The 26100-nt window shown below is 41.1% G+C and overlaps 1 protein-coding gene across 3 annotated transcripts in view; it reads right to left on the reverse strand.

Annotated features, from left to right (window-relative positions):
- The window catches only part of LOC108794659 (fibroblast growth factor 12), a 421105-nt gene that overhangs the window by 263302 nt on the left and 131703 nt on the right, over nucleotides 1-26100 (reverse strand). Inside the window, exon 1 of one of the 3 annotated variants that reach the window (XM_018565739.1) lies at nucleotides 7557-7894. The exons of the other annotated variants lie outside the window; for them this stretch is intronic. Coding sequence (XP_018421241.1) covers nucleotides 7557-7647 — 91 coding nt within the window. The 5' untranslated portion in view covers nucleotides 7648-7894. Of the gene's footprint in view, nucleotides 1-7556; nucleotides 7895-26100 lie in introns of those variants that run through there. 3 annotated transcript variants of the gene reach the window in all.

Consider the following 26100-nt stretch of genomic DNA (forward strand, 5'->3'; position numbering starts at 1 on the left):
CCATTTATTGGTGGTGCATGCTAATGGGGGTTGGGGGCCTCTATATCATCTGGCCCTGGCTGGCGTCCCACCCAGCTCCCTGATGTCCCTGGTTGCCAGTGGTTCGGCAGGATGCTGTCCAGACTGGTTGCCAGGAGCTAGGTGGGGCACTAGCCAGAGTGTCCCAGGTTGCTAAGAGCTGGGTGGAGAGAGGTGTATGGCTCTTACAAATCTCCCCTGCCCTGGCTATTAGCAACCAGGGATGATCTGGCAGGCACACTGCAAACATTATACAGCACAGCGGGCATGCTGCTCTGCCTACCGCTAACTCACATGACCCAAAGAGATGCTGCCTGAGGAAAATGATGAAGTTGGAAATGGATGAAGTTGGAAAACCCCTTTAAATTAAAATTTAGAACAAGGCTGCTTAGATCCATGATAAGATATCAAGTCATGTGAACACCAACTTTCTTCTTACATTTTGTATGCCATATTTCATAAAGCTCTGATGAAAAATATGTATTCTTTATTTATTTTGGCAGCAGTGAGAGAAAAATTGCCCCACGGCCCTAAGATGAAGGATGGCCTAGCAATGGTCAATGTTTTTAAATATCTCGACGGCAGGTAATGTTTTTTAGCAAAAAAACTTTGTGTACAGGCCACACAAACACACACACTTAGAACCATAAAGTCCAGATCATTTGCATAGCCCCATTGCAAAGCTTAGTACATTTTTTATTCTTTAAATGTATTTTCCTTCATTAATAAATAAACAGAACATTTAGGAATTATCAAATTATCATTCGTGAGGATCACTTTGTCAAAAATATATTGTTGTATCATTTTTGTTTTGTTATTCTTATCAAATTACATAGTTATATAGTTAGTCAGGTCAAAAAAAAAGACACCAGTCCATCGAGTTCAACCTATAGAGATATAGGGGGGAAAAAAATGTCCATACATTTAAAAGAGAAGGTGCAAAATCATGTGAAAAATTACCATTAAAGGAGAACTATGAGGTGAGTGCTTTTCACTCACCTCGTAGTTCTAGCCGACCTGTCACAATGAGACTGTCACAGGTCGGCTCAGTAGATCGGGAGGTGAGCGCACACATACCGGTGGTCGCTCACCTCTCGATCCTGTCACGGCTCTCTACCGTGACAGGGGAGGGGCTGGATTCCCCCCTCCCCGCTCCGATCTGCCAGCGCTGACTACACAGTCTGAAGTATGGATTACTTAACAAGCAGTGATGAGTGGATTGATTTGCCCAAACCAGGACTCAAGCGGTGATCTGCTGGCTAGTCTTTGAAACTGTTAAAAATGTAAATACCAATTTAAGTGACTTGCCAGAGGCACCGTGGATTAACCCCTTAATGACACCGCTTCAGAAAAAAAATTAGTTCCTGGGGACCGGAGCAATTTTGCATTTTTGCTGTGTTTGCTTAACCATAATTTCCATCTTTCTCATTCATTGCACCCACACATATTATATACAGTTTGTTGTTTTTTTTAAACAAAATGGGCTTTAATTTGATGTGATATCAATTCTTTTTTTGTTAATAGAAAATAGAAAAAAAAACGTGCAAAAACAGTTTTGACAATAATAATGTGTTATTAGTGTACCGAACAGAAAGTAATTCATACTAAATTATTTTATTTGTCCTAATTTATAGGGTATATCACATGTCGGGATTTCAGTTTATTTTGGGAGTTATAGGTCTCAAAAAACAAAGGCGTGAAATACAATTTTAGAATGGGGTATGTTTGTCTCTTAACTTTAATAGCCTCCACAGCACTATATTTTCTTAGAATTTCTATTAAACATATTTTTAAACAATTTTCATTGCATTTCAAAAAAAAAAAACTTTTTAAACTTTTTTTTTTTAAACTGTTTATTTTCTAATTTGGGGGGGGGGGGGCACTAAGGGGTTATTTTTTTTTCATTTACAGGGACTTTTGATACTAAGTATTCTGGGGAGATACTGTATTCTCCTCAGAGATACTTTGTATCATTTTGTCATATACAGACTGCTTCCATCTCCACAACACAGTGAGCAAAATCCCGGCTCGGTGACCACAGCAATCAGCTATCGCATGGATCACTGTGCTGCGACCACCTAAATTTCTGTTGAGGATCTGCATTGGAACCACGAGGGACCCATCAACAGCATTAACTCAATGAGCGCTGGTTCATGCATGGACCAGCTCTCATTGTACTGCATGACGGGATTATTCTGTCACTGGTCATTAAAGAACTGAAAGACTGTGAAGGAATAATCCCGTCATCAGTCGGTAAGGGGTTATTGGGTGGGATATCCTGCCCTTTGTGGTGTCATTACCCTGAAAGTGAGTGCAATAATTCCTTGCTATGGTAAAACCAACTTTCTGTGGTGTCACTACTTTAATACGGCTTAAAGGTGGTCAAATGCAGGACAGAAGGAGGTTAACTTCAGGTCAAGAAGCATCTCAGACTGGTGTCATTGCCATGCCCAAAGCCAATCAACACAGGCCCTAAAGCTGAACATAAAATCTGTCTTCCTACCTCTATAAAGTACTCAGGGACTGGAATAACATACCACAAACAATAGCATAGTAAATGGTAATCTGAATTATAAAAAATGTCAAAACAAACCCAAGCAAAAGTAGATTTGTTGTGCATAGCAATAAATTCGATTTCTTTTTTCAAATGACAAGTAATAATTTGATTGCTGGAGCGCTACTTGTTATAAAATAGCTCTGCGGTTTTATTTTATGTAACACTGCCAGTACCACAGGATTAGTCCAGACCAAAAATCCACATGGAAGATTACCGAAACTGAAGCCGGCAGCTGCAGCAAAACAGACATTTCTTTATCGCCTGCTGAGGGACACAGGGATAGAAGATGATCATAGACAAATTGGGTTATACTGCTGCCTTCAGGGGGCCTGGACACTGGCAAAAAACAAAAGTTAAGCCAGCCCATTGTATAACTCAGCCTTCAACCACCATGCCTCATGATGTTTTTTGCCTCCTAGTGTTCCTCTGCTAAGGAAAACCTTATACTTATTTTTCAATGCTCTTCTTTCCACCTATTCATTTCAGTGGTTTGTTTCTTGGTCCAACCTCTTTTAGTAAAGATTTTCCCTTCAGATGGTGCTCTGTCCCTGGTCTGTAGCTCCTGGTTTTAACTCATACCTCTCTTGTTCTGGTTGGCTCCTTTTTTTATCCAGCGTTCATTTAGGTTTCTATTTCATGTATTTGATTCCACATTTTTGTATCTTTCAGTAGAGGTTACCTCCCAGTTGACTATGAATATCTACTATTTCTGTGTTTCTCAATGGACGCTAAAGACAAAAGGGTTTTTGTACTTATTATAAAAACTTTTTCTTGAAGTCCATTAAGGGACACAGGTCCCACCCCTCTATATTTTGGCCTTATTCATTGCTTTCTCACAAATCTGAGGCATGGCAGTTGTAGGTGAGATCATGCAGTCGGCTGGCCTAACATTTTTTTGTTTGTGTCAGCATCCAGACTACCTGAGGGCAGCAGTAAAATCCAGTTGTCTATGATTAACTACTATTGCTGTATCCCTCAATACACTTGAAGAAAAAGATTTTACAAACAAATCTTATTTTTTATTCATAATGCAATCTATAAGGATTTTCTTTCTGTGTACCATTCTCTATTGGGCATAGAAATATATTCATGTATCAAAAATGCTGGATAAGATGACAGATCTTTAACTTCTATACACCTGTGAGGGTTTGTGATTTGGCTTAAGGAGAAAACAAAAGAGCATCAAATCAATGCCATTCTTACACAAAACAATGTAATGATCAGTACTGTCGCTTTAATCACCATCTCAAAACACAGAGTGCGTCTGCTAACTGAAACCAGTAACAGAATACCAGAAAAAATGAAGCAGAACATCTGCTAAAATCTTTATAAAATACGTTTATCAAATTTGTACTGGATATTTCCTCTCCTGAAATTTCCTATCATCCCTCTGGAAAGCACAAGCACATTATTTCCTCTCCTGATTCAATTGTGAATGAGCCATTAGCTTCTACAGATGTTTATCTAATGCCCCTGTTTGCTTTTCACTGAATTCATCTAGAAGTGGACTTCAGTAACTTCAACAAGTCACAGCCAAATCTATTATCAAAAAGGGGTTTGCATTTTCTATATTTAGTATCCTTATAAGAGCTTTTTTTCTGACTTTTTAGGACAGCCAAGCTAATGCAATTAAGGCAAAACTGAAGCTAAAGTCAAAGCATGGCCACAGGGAGATTTATTTCAGACATTGCTTGCATGGAGAAGTCTCCGCTAGAATAAAGAATACTGATAAACTCACTCACTATAAAACAGGACTAAGCTCAGCTAGGTTTATCAGAGCTCCGTATTTATTTTAAAAGATTTATGTGTTTTCCTGGGCTTGAAAAATCTTTAACTATATTGAACACATCGGCAGCAATACAGATAACACAAGCAATGTGAAGTGGTGAAAACCTATAAGTGGAAGTCTTTTGTATATTTTAGAGCTTGACACTAATGTGACACAACAGCAGTTCACTGCTCAAGGCCAATCATACTTTTATTTTGTCAGCAGTGGAGGGACGTTATTGTTTTGGTGAATACTGAGCACTGAAATAGCACTGTTATTCTGCTTTCTACTGTAACTGCTAAAGGTAGACAAGTCAAACAAATAATTAACTGTTCAAGACTTCAAACAGATACTGCTATAAAGCTTCCCACACAACAACAGTAAGTACTAAAGTGATGAATAGATAAATGGAATAGGTTTAAGTCAAACTGTATTCACTTAATTCACTTCAAAGAATGTTTTATTTACGTTCCTTAATCTGGTCCAGTATTTGAACCACAAACACAGTTTTGCAAACACAATACAGTTCCCTTACACACTAGCATACAAAGAAGGCAGTAGGCAGTATGTTTTCCAAGTGTTCCCTGATGTTCTAGGCAGAAAAAAACCCTCAACTAAATGGCACAATACAGACAAGCACTTTATCTATGCCTTGAAATGAAAGCAAACAGCAGCATCTATTGGCACTGGTGCTGGGTTAACTTTACATGCATTACATCCCTTGCACAGTCACCTTAACTATAAAAGCATCCAAAAGCTAGTTGTCAAGCATTTACATAACCAGTACCTGTGTGTGCATAACCTAATATGCTCGTGTTGACACAAATAGCTAATTAATGTAAATATGTTCCAAGTTTGCTGTTACACTCAATTAAGTGCACGCCTATATTTTAGCTTTTCCAGTGATACACTGAAAGCTAGAGAAACTGAACTGATTTAGAATGATGTTTGATCCAGATCACCTGGGCCAAAATGCTCATGAGTCGATCTCCTCCGGCCACAAGTTATAAAAGTAAGAGACAGACCCGATTGTGGTGAACTCAGATTCAGCCAGGACTAAGTCAAATCAATTGCCTGAAAATTAAGGTTGAGTAGAGGTTTGGAATTTCTTCTGTTTATAGTTCTTAGTCAAGGACCATGACATTTACACAGGCTTACCAAGCACATCCCACTAAAATCAAACAATCTGCACAATGCCATATCAAAGACATTAGTTATATCTCTGCTCCCTAGAGAAATTGTGAAAACTAGCACTTATATATTTCCAGAAAGTACTCAAAACAAACAACGCAACTTACAGCCTATCTACAGGGGAAAAACTCCCCTTGCAGTGGGACTACCCCTGCCTTGCAGAGGTAAACTGCTCATTTATGTCTAGGGGAGCTGGTTAAATCACTTTTACTTACCTGGTCCCTGCTCCCTGGACAGTTTGCACTCACCTCATCCCAATTGTGCTCCAAATTATGGACTGTCACTTGCCGTCCTCACATTTAATGCAGGGCTATAGGCAATGCATTGTACATGATGACATCAGTGGACCACTGACCGCTGGAGCATAGAGGGGAAGAGGTTGTGGGTGCTGGTTTTAGAGCATGAGGAAGAGGGGAATCAGGTAAGTAAGAGTAATTTACACAATAACCCTAGACAAAAACAAGCAGATAAACCTTGCAGTGTGGGGATAGCCCTACTAGAAGTGGAGTTTTTATTTTCCTGGTGATATACTTTAACTAATAATATTTTTATCAGTCATAATACATTCAGCTAAATTGCTTGGGTAAACAACACATTTATTTTAGACAAAAGCTCTCATGGAATAGTCACTGCACAGAAGATGAACATATAAAGGGCTATTCACTAAAGGGTGAAGAGTTTGGAGAAGGGCAGGAGAAGTGAACAGTCTAGGACAACATAGCTGAACTGGAAAGTGAGCTGTATTGGAGAATTTTTCCAAATCAGCTATTTTGGCCTAGATTGTTCACTTCTCCTACCTTCTCCAAACTCTTCACCCTTTTGTTAATAATACTGATAGTCTTAGGTAACTTAAAGTGACACTAAACTGAGGAGTTAAATCTTAAAAATACATTCAAGTACCCTAATCATTAACACAAATATATCTATTTGTGTATCACTCGGATGCAGGTCTTCAAAACACCTCTGAATTCATGCTGACACTGTCCTTCCTTCTGGAGGGTGGCTACTTTTGTTCCCCATAGTCCCTGTGTGTGTTGTAAAGTAACCACCGCTCCAAGCTCACTCCTGTGATAGACAACAATCTTATGTTTATTTTACTAATTTGTATCGAGATTGTAGTCCATCACAGGAGTGAGCTTGGAGCGGTGATTACTTTACAACACACACAGGGACCCTGGGGAACAAAAGTAGCCAACCTCCAGAAGGAAGGACAGTGTCAGAACCAATTCAGAGATGATTTGAGGATCTACAGCTGAGTGATACACAAATAAGATACAATTTTGTTAATGGTTAAGGTACTTGAATGCATTTTTTAAATTTAACTCCTGAGTGTAGTGTGACTTTAAGGGAACACTGGTAAGGAAGCTGAAAAGAAACTAAAGTAGATCGGTTGATCTGTCCATGGTGCTGAAACCGTCTTCAGCATCAATACAACATTACTTCCCAAAAAGTTTACTACTTGTCGCAGATCCCTTGGTTTGGCAAGAAGCTGACACTTAAGCACTTCATGTTAATTCATAACATTTCAAAAGCAAGTTGTGATTGTACTTTCAAAGCCTGTACATTTTTATTTAAAGGTATAAAACAAAATGTCATAATTAAAAATACCAGTCAAGTTTAATGCAATTACTTTACTAAGATCTCACCTCCACTGTTTATCACTAAGAGGGTAATTAATTAGCATTGACTGGACTGTACACAGAACCCTCACATCCACTATATTCATGCTAAGTAAACATGTATGTGTAGATGAAGACACACCAGCAGGCCTTTCACTAATGGATGAAAAAAAAACACTGAAGAAGAAGTGAACCACAATGCATTCTCTTAAGGTGTGATCAATCAGTCAGTGAGAAGCTAGCCTTTACTGAAAGCAAGGGGGGGGGGGGGGGGGGGGGGGGAGGGGGGAGGGAGAAGAGTGTGGATAATTTCTGAGAGAGAGAGAGAGAGAGAGAGAGAGAGAGAGAGAGAGAGAGATGCAGTACGAGTGAGTAAGACAGAGACTTCAGCATCCAAACTCACCACTTGAATTCTTGCTCTGTTTCAGACGCTTTCCACATAGACACTGCAGCATATGCACTCCTTTCTTCAGGAAATGCCCAAGAATCTTCATTGATTGACTTTTTTTTCTGATTCCTTGACAGATTCACAATGTGAAAGAGTCAGCAGCTCATCATCCAGTGCTTGGATCTCGCAGTCGAGGCATTGACTGGGCTTTGGTTCACAAGTAGCATTCGCGATCACAGCATTAGAAAACTGTTCAAACGTGACATGTTGGGACTTTTCAATGAAGGCAGTTTGCCAAAAGGGGCAGAGCCCCGGAGATCTTTGTGAGGACGTCAGATAGAAAACAGTGAGGCTCTTCCTAGCCCTGCCTCCTTCAACAAAGGCTGAGGCTCTTAACAACAGCAGCCACTGCACACACAGATCAGGCTATAGCTGATAGGAGGAGGAATCAGAGCAGAGGCAAATGAACATACTGAGACAAGCTACTGGTAGTTGGCCACACAAGTTACATATCTGAAATAGCATCTCTTCTTAATGCACATAATCTATTCCATTATATGAAAGGCTGAATGTCCTCACCGTTCTATCACAGGTGCATGAGAACGTTAGAATATGCAGACACTGTCTTCCTCCTTATGTTCGCCTGCACACTTGTACTTCTACATTAGTATACAGTATTCATCATCAATGTGTTAATGTAGATTGTGGTCCAGGAAACAATATTTTGAGAAAGGAGGTGATTGGGTCTATAAAATGTGGAACAAAGAAGCTGGCATGAAATTCATCATTCAGCAACTTCTCTACTGCTGCCACTATGCCTAGCAATATGCAACAGGCTGCATGCATCTGAACATGGGGCTCTCAATACAATGTTTGTGTTTAGTCAAATAAGTGCATGTGCTGAAGAGGATCTCATTTCTGCATTGCTACTTAAACTGTATGTCAATGCAAAAATGTCTCTTTTCGGATAGAGTAGGGCAGAGTTAGAACCTTCACCTCTGGATCTGGATCCACATTTGGGAGATTTACCTTTTTTCTGGTGATCACCAAAGCAGACAATGGGACACAGATAGGGTGTCCTGCTCTATCCCACATATGAATACACATTAAAGTATATCTAAAGCCAAGAACAAATATGTAATACTTTGCAGCTTAATCATCCTAAGATGACGTGGCTGCATACATTTTCTTTTTTTCAGGCTAAGTACATTTTTTCCAAGAACAGAATAATACCTGTTAATCCTAAAAGAAATTCAGCATCTTTGTAACTTCCTGTGCACTGATATTTTAATCAATGTTATTATCTTTCCAAATTATCATCTTTGAACTACACAAACCCTCCTCCCTTTATATTAGCGATAAGGAGAGCGGAAGTTGTTTACAGTCAAAATTGAGAGAGCAAGCTAGAGTGACAATGCTGCTCCTCCAAAGATACAGTAGCATTGTCACCCCAGGACAGGAAGTGTGCTACTGACAGGATTACCAGGCGAAAAAAATGGAAACAAGGGATTACAATTAAAACTAATGCTGTCTTAACATCTAAGGACTGGTAAGCTGCAGTATTATACATTTTTGCTTTTGGGTGAAGACGTGTTTTAAAGGAGAACTATGTCACACGTCGGCTCAATAGATCCGGAAGTGAGCAGACACATACATTCGCTTGCTCACTTCTCGATCATGTCCCTGCAGAAGGCTGTGACTGTCCCTCATGGCTCCCTGCAGGGATTCCCCCCTCCCCTGTCCTATCCTCCAGCGCTGACTGGCGGAACGGACGGGGAGGGGGCGGGTACAGCTGGCTCTGCTTCTAGATAGGCAGAGCCAGCTTTCAATCACACAGCTGGGTGGATCTCAACAGTAATGTCGGGATCCGTCCCGGCTGCGGCGGTCTCAGTATACGGCGAGCTGTAGCTCGCGATATACTGAGCTTTGGGTTACGGGAGGATGCTAGTTTATGTCCTCCCGTGACCCTTAAGAGAACTATGGGGAAAAACACTGACCCCATAGTTCTCCTTTAAGATAGAAGTACATTTTAACAGAAAAATTAGGTATTGTCTGCAAAGTGAATGTTCACTGGGCTTAGTAAAAGAAATTGAAGCTGTGCTCATTTATAATACCAAATCATGATCTAGGATTTTTTTTTTCTTTCACGTTTGGATGATTTATGTGAACACAGCTTCATTGTATTTTCTCAGCTCAATAAACATTCACTTTGTAAAGCGAACATTCTCTTTCCTAAATGAACACCCTCAGTAAATCAACCCCAATGGTTGGAGTATCTGGGAACTTAGGCACAGAGATGGTTTGCTTTCTTAGTCCCAGAAGATATAAGAAGCCAATGGGTGACTCAACTCCAACTGCACCTAACTAAAGTTAAAACATCTATTTTAGGTGGACTGACCCTTTAATTCATCACAACAGATTTGATTTTTAGCTGGAGTTGCAACTTAAAAATTCATCTCTGACCTACATCTATAAAAAAAGATTAACCACATTTAGCGGGTTCACGTAAATACACATCATCCGCTTGAAGTAATTATGCCAAGAACATGGCTACTGCTGCAGCCATGTTCTTGGTATCATTTAACAAAACAGGCGATTGCTGTTTATATATAGGTAATCCAGTGGCCATACAGCAGCCGGATCATTTGTACTGAGTAGCGCTGTGTGCCCCTCCCTCCACCGGCTTCCTCCGGGCTCTGCTGTCCACCATGCAGGCCCAGGACCAGCATGGCGGGTCTCCCCTGACAGATTGGAAGGAGATCAGCAGCCTTCTAGCCACTGATCTTTCCTCCCATCACTGGACCCAGAAGTGATGTGTATCACATCACTTCCGGTGTTACTGTGTACATTCTACGGCTCTTAAAGCCAGGGGAAGAAGGTGGTGAAACAGATCTCTGTTTCATCAGCTTCTTTGGGGTCCCTAGGTGACATTAAGAGTCTAGGGACCTGTCACATCATATTTGCTATTACATAGGGGGTTTGTTAGCCCCCTATGTGATAGCAATAAAGTTGAGTGTAAAAAAAAAAGAAGTAACATATGTTAACATGTGCAAATAGTAGGAAATTGCTCTGGGCAGCAAATGGTTAATATTAATGCAAAACTTAATTGGAAATTAAATTGTTAATATTCTTACTCTAAAACTGTAAAAAAAAGATCACATTTACAGAATATTTGTTATTTACGGAAGAGAACTTGTTACAATGGGATTGTTATTTCAAACACTACGTAATACATAAATGACTTGGATATGTCAGAGCACATCTGCCATGGACTTTTCAGAGAGTAAAACAGTTCACATTATAGGGTGTTGCATACCTTACCAGAATGGGAGCGAGATAAGTGCTCTATCAGTGTTCCACATTGTATGTAACCACCTGAAATGTGCATTTAGTCTCAGTTCCTGCCTAATAATTCAGTTTTAGCTCCTCAGGCATGAGACTGCTAGAGTTGGCGAGGCATATTTATAAAAGACAAGGCTTACCAAAATGTTTATGCTATTTCTTCATACCATTCCTTTGAAAGTCTGTTTACAAAATGTTTTCTGCCACATACATAAGAGATTTAAAAGCTAAATGGCAAACGGGTCGGTGAAGGTTTCCCCACATTTTCAGGAAAAAGGCCTGCATTTAAGGAAACGCGAACACACCTACCAAACTAGGACAAAAACTTACAGGTACCACAAGTAAGGGAGAATACGAAATCACCAGCACTCCAAATAAATGCGTTTTAGAAATGTAAAGACAGCGTCACACAAGTTATAAACATACCAAACTTTTGTGGCCTTGCAGGGTTCCTTCCTCAAGGTGACATAAGACCAAAGTGATGAAGGGATCCTGCAAAGCCCCAAAACCTTGGTATGCTTTTGACTTGCATGATACTGTCTTCCCAATAAATCTCTGATACACATTTATTTGGAGTGCTGGTAATTTTATATTCTCCCATTTGGTCTTTGCATGGAGGCATGTGAAACTATCACCTCGAGCATCCACTTGTTTGACGGTCTTGACCATCTGGAATGCAGCTTAATATTTGGCCTTTGTTCTACAAGTAATTCTGCTCCCCTTAATGTGCCGTGTTCACCATGCAAACCTTTTGTTATCAAAGTCCTTCTAGCAGCTACCCAGTGCAGATAGGAGTGTATTGATTCCGTCCTGCTCTCTACCTCCTAATTAAAGTGACATTAAAGGATATCCCCCCCCCCCCCCCCAATGCTAGTGTAAGGAATTACATTAAATTATGCCTCTTGATCCGATCATCTTCTTCTTTACTGTAGTTTTCAGCTGTTTCCACCAGCGCTGGTGTCGGTCTCTGATCCAGTCCTGACTGCTGTCGTCTGTGTTCCACGGAGTTTGGGGGGTGCACGCTGCCAGGCTGCCTGCATGGACTTACCTTGTGTCTCTCCTCGTCTCCCAGCCAAAGATCTCTACTGAGCATGATTTTTCAGATCTTCGGTGGGGCGAGTGCAGCGGAGACACAGGTAAGTTTTTACCTTCTTTGTACTTTTTTTTTTCCTTAATGTTTTTGCATATAGCTACTGCTTGCTAGCAGTAGGCATATGCAAAAATATATATAGAAAATGAACTGCGCCAATAAGCAAGCTAACAGCTACAAAGAACTGGAATGTACACACACTGAGAGTGTGTATATTTGAAAAATGTATAACTAAATGTGCCGAGCTACAACAATGATCAGATATAAAGAGTATAAAAACATTTTTTAAAAATCTGTGACTCAAACAAATGTCAGTGAAAAAAAAATCAATCAGGTGTAAAGTCTTTAAATCTTCATAACTCTGCAAAAATGTCCAAATATAGCAATAGTGATGAATATTTCTTGTACCTTCACCAAATGCACCACGTGCACCACACCAGATATAGGGGTGCTCACCTTATTGATAGACCCCAGCCAGGGCCGCCTTTAAGGCAGGGCAAAATGGGCACTTGCCCGGGGCCCAGGCATTGTTGTGGGGCCCTGCGCCCCATAAACTAGAGCTGGTGAACGTTTGAAACGTTTCTGTACCAGCCGTCTAGTCTGCACTACCACTTTCTGACGCTAGATGGCAGCAGCCTCCTGTCCCACTCCCTATGTGCAGCAAAGCTCTCTGCAGCCCGGGATGTCACCTCCCACTCAGCAGAGGAGGAAGATCGATTTTGCTCACACTGCTTCCTGGTCCTGCCCTCCTCCCTCCATGGCTGCATCTCATCCTCCTCCTGTCCATGGTGAGTGCACATGGCTGCTGGGTTGGGCACACCAGGGGACATGCTCATGTGTCATTATTATTTTTGTTGCTATTCTATGCAGTGGAAGTGGTAGGTGGTGAATGATCCACATTTACCATGAAAGTAGAATTATGGGGAGAGTGAAATGCGCTCTTCCCCCTGGTTACTGAAGCTGACACAGGTTGGCACTCTTGATTGAGAACTGAGCGATCACATACCGCTGATCACGCAGTTCCCGCACTCACTCTCTCTGCAGAGAGCGGTGACTGTCAGTCACGGCTCCTCGCAGGAATACCTCCCCTCCCCTCTCTGATCCTCCAACGATGACTGAAGGGATGGATGGGGCGGACACAACCTCTAGAGAGGTAGAGTCAGCTGTCAATCAGGTGGTGGGGTGGATCTGAACAATATTTTTTGGATCCATCCCAGGTGCTCTGCTCTGTCAGCATATAGCGGGCAACATTGCATGGGGGGCGGGGTGGGGGGCCCAAGAAAATGTTTGCCCGGGGTCCAATCAATATTAAAGACGGCCCTGACCCCAGCAAGAGGTCAAACCAGGGGAGGGGGCCCTCAGCTCCAATTGCTCACAGATGTCCTCCAATGATGTAATCAGACCAGCAAACAGATCTGTGTAACATTTCTTGAATAGGAAAGCAATAACCTCCAATCTTTATTGATCTATAAGCCTCTTCAGTATAAGGTGCCAATGCCAGGATCATGTTGAGCAAAAAAGAAAGCAAACACCATAGCGTGCACCATCCAAACAGAGTATGATTTATTAAAAGAAAATTACTCACATAAAAGCAGTGGTAACATAGCATGGACTCTCTCTTAAGAGTATGTGCAAGAGTTTCAAATGACTGCCGCCGTCAGTCGTAGATATCAATGTGACATTAAATGCTCCGCCCTATGCACATTACGTCCAGCGTGACTTCATCAGGGATCAGCTGATCCCTGATGAAGTCACGCTGGACGTTATGTGCATAGGGCTCAGCTGATCCCTGATGTGCGCATATGGCGGAGCATTTGACGTCACATTGATCTCTACGACTGACGGCGGCAGTCATTTGAAACTCTTGCACATACTCTTAAGAGAGAGTCCATGCTATGTTACCACTGCTTTTATGTGAGTAATTTTCTTTTAATAAATCATACTCTGTTTGGATGGTACGTGCTATGGTGTTTGCTTTCTTTTTTTGGTCAACATGATCCTGGCATTGGCACCTTATACTGAGGAGGCTTATAGATGGATAAAGATTGGCGGTTATTGCTTTCCTATTCAAGAAGTGTTAAGGTGCCCATACACTGTACGATTCTCAGTGGGGCGGGTTTTCGATGATTGTAAGTACGATCTGCCCGTCCAAGGTGGGCAGATCGTACGAGCTTTCAATAAGCATATGACCATCGCAAGACAAAAGTCTTGCGATGGTCGTAAGGTGTATGGGCACCTTTACACAGATCTGTTTGCTGGTCTGATTACATCATTGGAGGACATATGTGAGCGATTGGAGCTGAGGGCCCCCTCCCCTGGTTAGGAAGGGAATTGCCTGATTTGACCTCTTGCTGGGGTCTATCAATAAAGTGAGCACCCCTATATCTGGTGTGGTGCACATGGTGCATTTGGTGAAGGAACAAGAAATATTCATCACTATTGCTATATTTGGACATTTTTGCAGAATTATGAAGATTTAAAGACTTTACACCTGATTGATTTTTATTCACTGACATTTGTTTGAGTCACTGATTTTTTTATACTCTTCATATCTGATCATTGTTGTAGCTCGGCACATTTAGTTATTCAGGTATATGCAAAAACCAGAGGGTTTAATTATCCTTTAAGTGTAGCCATTTTCAGTTTAATTTAAATTTTATCTCAGGTGATTATATTTTACCCCACCTGTAAACTGAATTCTTAGTATGGGTAACATGGAAGTAGTTTACCACACAAGATAGGAACATGCCTAAACTGCCAATAGGTAATTTCTCTGCCAATATAGAAATAATGTAAATTGTAATACTCGCAGCCCATCAAAGCAAAGGAATGCTACAATATAAACAACAACGCTAACCACAGATGCACTGCATAGTGCAGATCTACAAATTTATTGTAAATAACCATAAAACAGCAAATATTGCATTTACAACACTGCTCCCGAGTGCACAAGCCCAATTTGCGTTATGGTTTTAGTCAGGATGGATGCTGCTGGATGAACCAAGAAATTCCTGCTATGCCACTAAAACGAGGTGCCCTGGGAAGTGAAAATTACAACATCTCAACTTATGGAGGAGCAACAGAGCTCCCATCACCAACATGCCGCCATGAAACAGAGTGTCAATGACGTGTTTTAGGTCCACATCTCTCAGGTGATTACATATTACTCATTCTGTAAACTAAACCCTTAGTAGGGGCAATACACAGGTTCACTTTAAACTACTTAGCAGACCACTTACGGTTAACAAACCATATTTTGTAGGCCACGTTCACACCAGGGCGTTTTGGGCACGCATTTTTGTTCCACGCTGAATCGCCTACATGAACAATCCCATACATTCCTATGGGCACCGTTCATGCAAGTGCCCAAATCCGCGTCACCCGAAACGCCTGCCACCCAAAATGCTCCCTGAGCTACTTTTGTCACATTTTCCATATAGATTTCAATGGAAATGCGCTGATCAGGATGTTTTTGGGTGTTTTTAATTGTGTTGCAGCGCTGCAACACATAATTAAAAGCGCCCAAAAACGCGGTTTCAAAAATTGCGCGGAAACCGCACTGAACCACTGCCGCCCTGGTGTGAATGGGGCCTAAGGAAGATTTTAAAAATTTGATCTTTATTACAAGTTTACTATTTTTAGAGGCATTCAGATTGACTGATTTCTCCACTGCATATTCAAAGTCAGCCAGCATCTGCAGCAACGTGTGCACTGTTTATGCTGCTTGTCACTGATATCTGTATAATGGAACCATGTTCACACACTGAGTACATACTGTACTTCTTTTATGGTTAAACAATAAAGAGCAAGAACAGTGCACATACCTTTTTTTTATAGAAGAACTCTGGGAAAGTAAAACCTTAACCCTTGTCATGGGGCTACTCATTCTGCACGGTTTGTCACCACAAGCCTCCCATCAGCCATATAAACCTCAATGGCAATGGTCCCACAGCTATCGAATAGCAACTGGGGACTGCAACACTTCACAGAAACAGACCAGACCAGAAATGATCATTTCACTGGTATGACCACATTAAACACAATGGATTTGGTTTCTAAAAATGAATTATAACTTACTTCAAGTTAGTGCAGGGAAGGTAAAAAAAAAGCAACTTCTATAAATAACATTGATTACAATAGCAAGAGCTCATTCACATTATTCAGCTGCACTATCAGTGCATTATGTGCATTGGTGCAGTGCGCCACCTGAACTCTCCTTGCCGATGGACATGCACTGCAGCGCAATGCAACATGTGGCAACGTTCCATTGTGGAGGGCAGTGTGGTGCTCTGCCACAAATGCTACATACACCTGTTTGGTGCGTTTTGCTGCAGTTGGCAGTCCACTCAAATAAATAGGCTTTCTAAATGCAACACACGTACACACCAGGTATAACACATGCGTACTAACAGAGAGCAATAGTGTGGATGGGGCCTTATCTATGCATATAAATTAGTTAATATCTAACCTTTTATTACACTGTTTAGATTGATTCATGTCATATAATTGCACGATGCTTCAATTCAAAAGATAAACAGGGTTATTCACAAAAAGGTGAAGAGTTTGGAGAAGGCAGGAGAAGTGAACAATCTAGGACACCATAGCGGATTTGGAAAATATTCAGTTCACTTTCCAGTTCAGCTAAGTTGTCCTAGATTGTTCACTTCTCCTGTCCTTCTCCAAAAACTCCTCACTCTTTTGTGATTAACCCTGTTAAGCTGCATAGTGTGGGCTTGGTAGGAGCATGGCCAGGTAAAAATAGGGGGGGGGGCACATAGAAGGATAACTATACAAAGGTATAGTTATTTAAACAATGACTCCATGTCAAAATGTTATTAACCCTTGCAGTGAGGCTACCTATGCACTGCAAGGGTTGTAGAGGACCTTTACACCCTTTCACTAAAAATCACATCAGTATGCAGCTCTCCATGCTGATTTAAAATCTTATTACATTCATTAAGTTGTTTTCATTTACTTATTAATAGAGTATATCTACTTCCTGGTCCAGTTCTGGCACAAATGTTGTAATTGTGCCCATGCATTGCATCCTGGGAATTTACATCAGCAGAGTATTGCTGGGAAATCTCATCTGTAATCCCATGAGATCTCAGGGAAAGGCATTTTCCTCCCTTGAGATGATGTGCATGGTCACATGTCCTAGTCACATATGCCAGAGTTCTAGAAAGTAAAGGAAGAGCTAGTAACCTGCCCTTAGTTAACATGGCCACTGTGAGGAGACTGGGAAAGAAAAGAGAAATAAGGTATGCAAAGAATAGAAAGCCTGCAATTATCTACAAGTATCTGTTTGTAGATTGTCATTACTAAACATTTCTAAAGGCGTATTTGTTGTTATTTTAAAAATATGGGTAAAGTTTTTCTTTAAGTACTCATCTTTGCCTAGGGTCAAAAATAACAAAGTTATACTCTGAGCTGGCCGGCTGTGACAGCCTGTCTCCTCTTCTGCTGCAGCGATGGTATGTCTCTCGGCATCCAACCAATACACTGTATATAGACTGTGATGACTCATGGGACTTAGACCGCTGCAGTGGTGGAGGTGGAGAAAGGCCCCAGAGACATCAGGTGAGTATAACTTTTTTTATTTTTGATCCTGGGCAAAAGCAAGCACTTAACCCTTGCAATGCAGGGGTAGCCCCACTGCAAGGTTTAATAACATTTTTACCCAGAGCTTTGCTTTAACTGTGCATTTTTTTCCCTTTAGCTTTTGGACAGAAATATGTCAGCTAGGACACAGAAAGAATTTATAATCAATGGAAAAAAGTCAACCAATTGTTACTGCAGCTTAATTAATTAAGCACTATAAATTGCAATGGAAAAAGTGACTCACCAACTTGGCTATGCTGTCTAACAGGGGTACCTGCATCATAAGTCTGGATGGACAGTAACACACACACACACTCACACGCACACACACATACATATTTAGCTGGAGTTCAGCTTTATTTGTAGAATTTTCCTACAATGCTGATTTGAATTTGTAGTGGAACACCCACAAAAAAACCTACATAGGCAACCAGAAAGGAACCTACAATTACATTATTATTTGATGGCAGTGTAAATGTGGCTTTTTCTATTTTTGCTAAGCAGAATATATGTAACATTAGTGTCACATAAGCCTTACATTAAGCAATTTACCACATTACTAACACCCAGTTCTTAAATTAGGCAGCTTTAAGGGGAATTGTCTATACATCCGTGCAAGTTCTAATTGCCTCCCCTGGGATTCATATGCTAAAAAAATATATTTTCCATGTAGATTTAGATTACATTTTCTGTACAATTTTCTGTAAGCAACGATGAGAGGTTAAAATACGAAATTTAGCAACTTATATATAAATATCATTAAGTTGAATACAAATTAAGAAACAATGCATCATTGCAGATTTCAAGACTGGACTGGTGAACTCATGAAAAGAGCGAGCCTGCAAGTCCTACTGACTATATACAGTCATAATTACAGTATTAGCCACCATAGCAACAGCTGCTTAGTCTGCTTGCCCTAGGGACAAGGACAGAAGTCAAATGTACAATGGTCTTTGCTACGGGTTGTGGAAAGCAAAACGGAAATGACAGATGTTGAATCTCAACAAGGGAATTCCCATGCTCCTGAGATTTGCCAAAGAAACAATCTCTATATCTCTCTGTCCCATATGAGCAGGTACACAGGTGGAAAAAAAAATGACTTGTTCCAGGGAAGCCATGAAAATGGAGAGATTCAAAACTACACAGTATATTTATACTGCATGAATTAAGCACAAACTGTACTTGATCTGCTGAATACCCGGATTTCAGCCAGAATTTTGGCATCTCTGAAGCTGGAAATGCACAGTCTGTGGTTGATTGGCTATAGTAGAGGGCAGAAGAAATAATATGGGTTTAATATACCCCTGATGTCCCCTTAAAGATTACCTGTCACTTGGCCAATGCTATCACATGAGGGACTTGCAATAAAGTTAAGTAATAACACGTAGGGTGCGCACATGTATGTAAACGATTACACAAAACATGTTGGGTATCACCACACATGGAGTGAGAGAAATAATTCTAGGACCTTCATTAACAGTGAAAGCAGAACTCTGGTTAACAATTTTATTAACCCTTGCAGAGGTGCTACCCCCACATTGCAAGGGTTAACTGCTAGTTTTTGCCCAGGGTAAGTTATACTCACCCGATCCTCCGAGATGGACGGCTCTTAGAGCTGCCTCTGGAGCCTCTCTCCCCCTCTGCTGCAGTGGTCTAAGGATCTTCGAGTCATCAAGTGCAATACAGTGTATAGGACGTGAGGATGCTGAGGGACATACCATTGCTGCAGTGGAGGAGAAGTCAGGCTGGAGGGAGCGCTGTGACAGCTGGCCAGCTCCGAGGTTCGGGTGAGTATAACTGTTATTTTTAACCCTAGGCAAAAACAAGTAGTTAACCCTTACAGTGGGGGTTAAATAAAAGTTTTAACTTGAGTTGTTCTTTAACTCTAAACTGATAAGCTGTAAAAGCATTTAAAGCATCATCTATTGTATTTTGGGAAATATCCGCACAAAACATGCAAAACAAATAAAACAGACAGCGCCTTCTCCTAGTGTAATAACATTTATTAAATAGAGTACTCACATATTGGAGGAAGCTCTGAGGAAGAGAGAATCACACCCACAATGTGTCAGCTAGTTGGTCTTCCCTGGGACCTGCTTTGCATCTGATTGCTCATTCCATATACCAATATGCAAGTAGTTTTTCATGCAATTTTTTAATTACTCTATTTAATAAAACGTTAATACACTAGGAGAAGGCGCTGTCTGTTTTATTTGTTTTGCATATACAAATCTTCACCATATTTTCTGGGTGTTCTTCTTTGATGTTTTTCACAGCTGTATAGCAGTCATATTGTGCATATTTTATGTTATGTTTTAGTGGTGATATAAAAATAGATGTGTATATGTGAAAGAAGAAAGTCCTGTGCCTAGCAACATGATCACTGCAGTCTCTATACTGACCTATGGAACATGGCAGGAAGTGATCATGCATGATTGTTACAGGCCCGGTTATAGCAATCAGAGATAGCAACAGTATTTCAATACATTTACTGTTTAAAGCTGAACTCCATGCAGGCATTATTTTTCTTACCGACATTAGTCCAGCTTTGCCCAATGTAAGTAGGCCTACGCCATACCCGATAGGCCACTGGGAATCCTGTAAAGCACTATAGTAGCCAGAGATACTACAGTGCTGGCTGCCATCTATCGGGTTATAGTACTGTGCTGAGCAGCTTCCCCTCTGCTCTGACAACACAGGGGTTCACTCAGCAAAGTGGTCATTCCAAGGACACCTACAGGGTTATTCACAAAAGGGTGAAGAGTTTAGAGAAGGCAGGAGAAGAGAACAATCTGGGACAGCATAGCAGATTTGTGAAAATTCTCCAATTCAGATCACTTTCCAGGTCAGCTACGTTGTCCTAGATTGTTCACTTCTCCTGCCTGCTCCAAACTCTTCACCCTATTGTGAATAACCCTGCTAGTATTTTTATCAGTGCAGGGCATTCTCCGTTTGGACAAGGCGTGGTAGTATCATTATCCGCCCCTCGTCCAATCAAAGAACCCCTTGTATTAATTGATCATTGATAAAAAATACTAGGGGTTCTCTGAAAGTCACATTCACTGCTTAGCATACTTGCACATTAGAGTGCACTTACTTTGTGAATGCCGTTCTCCAGCCATGCGACGGCACAGTCCCACTTGTCACTGTAGCTTTTATCTTTACCCAGTCTTCTTGCGGGTACAGGGTCTTCGGCATCCTTGATTGGCTGGGCCAGGATGACATAACTCCTGAGCAAGCACACAGAAGTTATTTAATCTACACTAAACTGCACTTGCATGGTGTACAAAGATTTACAAATCTTTTAGCAGGTAAAAGAGTACACATACATAGCTAAGCTGTGTTCAGCTAGTTGCCTGGTGTTCCGCTTTAGGCCATCATTGTGTGTATATCTCTATAACTATGGCAGTGCTGGAAGGTAAAAAGTGTGTCCCTAGCATACATCATTCGGGCAGAAATAAAAAAAAGGGAGTTAAATATTAAACCAGCATCATTCGGTAGCACCATCCCATTTCCAGCAGCTCTTTAAAGTAACAACTGTGCCTGTCACACCATATCATTCTGACATGTGGTTTTCAGTGGAAGCAAACTGTGCACTTTTTCCATCATATGCTTATATTTGACTTCCGAGGTTTGCGACAAGTTTACCTAAAATACAGGAACACAAGGAGGAATTGCTTTTCGAAGTCATGAGGGGCTTAAGCATAACTGCTCCTCCTCTATTTACCAATAATACCAGAGCAATTTTTACACTTTAGCTATGGGCCCATTTAGGATCACAAAGACATTTGTATAACGTTTTTGATGGGACACAAGGCTTTCTTTTAGTGATCATGCCTTGCCAACATTTCTTTGTTTTCTATGCAGTCCTTAGCCCAATAGAATGTAAATTGTTCTACTTTGATCAGAGTTATTTTTATTTTGATAAAAATAGTGCTACTGTAGAAAAATGTATGAATGTTATTATATACATTTTCCCATTTATAATGACACTAAAATTACAGTTTTTGTATAAACCACTGCAAATTTATTTCTAAATTAAGTAAATGTTTTTTTTCAATTGCGTTTCAATCTTAATGGTTAAAAAGAATAAAAACAAGTCTTCAGAAAAATAATAGCGAAGGCACAAAATGGGTGTGTTTGTGGGAGTGGGTTGTTTCTTAGGGCTGATGAGGGTTTACTGATGTTATTTAGTTTCTAGGAAATTAAATAACATATTTTATTAAAAACAGATCACCCCTTGATCTAAATACGAATGAAACAGAGTAGATATAATGTATCAATAATGTTACATTGTATTCTGAATTAATATGTTTAGAAGCTCCATTTTACCCAACAGCAGCTGTAGCCACAGCTGTAATACAGGACAAGTTCTGGCTGTTATTTTGAAAGCAGAAATCGCCAGCCAGAGCGACGGGGGAGAGACAGTAGGGGGAGATGAACTGGGGCAAAGAACTCCGGGCAAAACATTTATTAACCCTTACAGTGGTGCTATCCCTGCACTGCAAGGGTTAACTGCTCATTTTTGACTAGGTGCTAAAAAAAAATACATACAAAAATTATACTCATCTGATCCACGGAGCTGGCTTGCTCTTAGACTAGTCCTTCCAGCCTATCTCCCCTTCCACCTCAGCGGTCTAAGGACCTGTAAATCATCACATTCTATTCACAATGTATAGATGTGAGGACAGAGAGGAACATTCCAATGCTTCAGAGGCCAGAGAAGCAGGCAGCTGGCTCAGCGGTTCAGGCGAGTATAACTTTTTGTTTAGCACCAAGACAAAAAACGAGCGGAGGTAGCCCCACTGCAAGGGTTAAGAAAAGTACTGCTTGGAGCTCTTCAAGACTCTTTATCATTCTATTACATGCTGTTCAAGCCCTGAGTAGATTATACATGTTTGTACAATTGTTTTAAAAGCTAGAACGTCAAGGGCTAAACAGTTTGGTTTTTGTATTCACAGACTATATGAAATAGCATATAGCAGGAAATTCTCACAATTGATTGTTACAGTCCTGATCATTTTAATCAGCGATAAGAACAGCAGTTGAATACAGAACTGTTTACACAATCATGTCATCTGTGAAACAGTTGCCGAGGGTTTTATTTTGAATAAAAAATTCAAAATGCTGTCCAATTTTATTCATCAACACCAATAGGGTCCTTGTCTATGGAAGTAAAAATTCAGAAAACTACTGCTCATTGATTATTTCATAAAAAAATGATATCATTGTTTTTTTTTTTGTTTTTTTTTATCGTGGTGAGGTGGTACATCTCAATAAATGACTACAGAATTAAGTAATTGGATATTTTTGAATAATATATAGACTATGTTTTTTAAATAGGTTTTGTAATGTGTATATAGATTTTTAGGATGTAATGGTGCTAAATATTCATTCAGGGATTGCAAATTGAAATTTTGTTTTATGGTTTTATACACTAACAATAAAGTCATTATTATTGATTGTAAAAAAAACATACTGTAAATACAAAGCATACCTTACTCTGATGTCCTCAAATTAGTACGCATACAAAATGTACAGAGACATTCAGCCACATCCACATCTACTGTGGATACTGACTTTTATACCCAATTGAGTGACTTCACAGAAGCTGTATAATGCATGATACACGATCAGTCACTTGATTAGCCTAGAAAATGTTGGTAAATCTTAACCTGTCCTCATTAAGGAGCTCTATGCTTGGATATACAGTAAGGTCGACCTATACATTACAATCTGCTCTCTGTAAATTATCCTTTACCAACAAAAATGTTGTGTGAACCAGGGGCGGACTGACAACACATGGGGCCCCTTGGCAATACAAGATTATGGGGCCCCCTTGTGCTCAGGCCCATATACAAACCCCTACCACAAATATACATTCTTGCATCTCCTGCATCCCTTTTCCTACACTGTTCACCTCTGCACCCCTGCATCCCTCTTTCTACACTTCTCACCTCTACACCCCCTGAATCCCTCTTCCTACACTGTTCACCTCTGCACCCCTGCATCCCTCTTCCTACACTTCTCACCTCTACACCCCCTGCATCCCTCTTCCTACACTGTTCACCTATGCATCCTTCTTCCTAAAGTTCTCATCTCTACACCCCTTGCATTCCTCTTCCTACACTGTTCACCTCTGCACCCCCTGCATCCCTCTTCCTGTACTGTTCACCACTGCACACTTGCATCCCTCTCCCTGCACTTCTCACCTCTGCATCCCTCTTCCTATATTGTTCACCTCTGCAGCCCTTACATACCTCCTCCTACCCAGGTCACCTCTGCACCCCTGCATCCCTCTTCCTACACTGTTCACCTCTGCACACTTGCACCCCTCTCCCTGCACTTCTCACCTCTGCATCCCTCTTCATATATTGTTCACCTCTGCACCCCCTGCATCCCTCTTCCTATACTGTTCACCTCTGCACCCCAGCATCCCTCTTCCTACACTGTTCACCTCTGCACCACCTACATCCCTCTTCCTACATGGTTCTCCTCTATATCCCTACATACTTCTTTCTACACTGTTCTCCTATGCACACCTGCATACCTCTTCCTACATGGCTCACCTCTTCACCCCCTGCGTCCCTCTTCCTACACTGCCCACCTCTGCATCCCTTTTCCTACACTGCCCACTTCTACACCCCCTGCATCCCTCTTCCTACACTGCCCACCTAGCCCCACCCACTCGCAGAGGAGCCCTGGTCCCTGTAGGGAAGGAGGGGAGGAGCCTACCAATCAACTGTTACCATGGCCAGTGGACAGTACCATCCTCCTTCTCTTCAGGGAGCCCATACTGGGTTTGGGGCTCCCCCTGTTGACATGACGGGGGGCGAGGCCAGTACAGGGCACTGCCTGTACCCCCGTCAGCGGCACAGGCCATGGGCCCTCAGGCAGTTCCTGAGTGCCCGAATAGTAAGTCTGCCCCTGGTGTGAACTGAACCGATTCAATTCCTGTCCAATCAGATAGACCTTCATGCTATATAATCTAAAAGAGATTGTACAGTCAGACTGGAATTTGTATAGACATCCAAAAAGCCCAACTGCTGTCATAGCTTTTAATTTCATTTTGGATAAGCAGGGAAGATTTAGAGCCTCTGTTTCTACTCTAATAGGTGCTCTTTCCAATGGAGACACAGACAAAAACAAAAACATACACTATATTGACAAACGTATTGGGACACCCCTCCAAATCATTGAATCCAGGTGTTCCAATCACATCCATGGCCACAGGTGTATACAATCAATCACACTTCTCTGTCTGGAAATCCGATGGACATGTCTGGGTTTGGCAGTTGCCAGGAGAACGGTACTTGCCTGACTGCGTTGTGCCAAGTTTGGGGATTAGAGAGGGGATTATGGTGTGAGGTTGTTTTTCAGGGGTTGGGCTTGGCCCCTTAGTTCCAGTGAAGGGAACTCTTAAGGCATCAGCATACCAAGACATTCTGGACAATTTCATGCTTCCAACTTTGTGGGAACAGTTTGGGGATGGCCGCTTCCTGTTCCAACATGACTGTGCACCAGTGCACAAAGCAAGGTCCATAAAGACATGGATGAGCGAGTTTGGGGTGGAGGAACTTGACTGGCCTGCACAGAGTCCCGACCTCAACCCGATAGAACACCTTTGGGATGAATTAGCGTGGAGACTGCGAGCCAGGCCTCCTCGTCCAACATCAGTATCAGACCTCACAAATGCGCTTTTGGAAGAATGGTCAAACACTCCCATAGACACACTCCTAAACCTTGTGGACACCTACCCAGAAGAGTTGAAGCTGTTATTGCTGCAAAGGGTGGGCCAACTCAATATTGAACCCTACAGACTAAGACTGAGATGCCATGAAAGTGCATGTGCGTGTAAAGGCAGGCGTCCCAATACTTTTGGCAATATAGTGTATGTAAATATATATAATCCTATACACCACTGTCAGGATGAACTAAGCAGCTCCACCAGTTAAAACATGGTAAGAGGAGCAGCCACTTCATAATCTATCTAAAAAATAAAATGCAATGAAGGTAATTTATCAAAACTGGAGCAGGCAAAATCTGGACCAGCTGTGCATGGAAACCAATCAGCCTCTCTCTTTCATTTTCAAATCTTAACTGAACAAGCTGAAGAGGAAAGCTGATTGGTTGCCATGCACAGCTGCTCTAGATTTTGTGTGCTCTAGTTTTGATAAAGGAACAGCTGTCCTGTCTTTCTTAGCAAAATGCTGTTACTAACCAGACAGAGAGACAGCTAGAATGCACTTTGTTCTTGATTAGAATATAGTATACTACGTGTCTTAAAAAGTAAAGTCCTAGGATAGTGTATAAATTGAATGATAAAAGGAATTAAATTAATTACCTAATGAGATGAATAAAAGATTAAAACTAAAACTTTATATCTTGTCATAAACATTGACGGTTAGACCTTTAAATTCACAGCAACTTGAAGTTCCTGCAGTTAGCATCATCCATTATTGTTATTAGTTAAAGGCTCCGTAACTGATCTCATTCAGCATTGGTATAAACAGGCGGCTTATTGTG

Source organism: Nanorana parkeri, unplaced genomic scaffold (assembly GCF_000935625.1).
Source record: "Nanorana parkeri isolate BGI_ZX_2015 unplaced genomic scaffold, ASM93562v1 scaffold882, whole genome shotgun sequence".
In the NCBI taxonomy this organism is placed as follows: Eukaryota; Metazoa; Chordata; class Amphibia; order Anura; family Dicroglossidae; genus Nanorana; species Nanorana parkeri.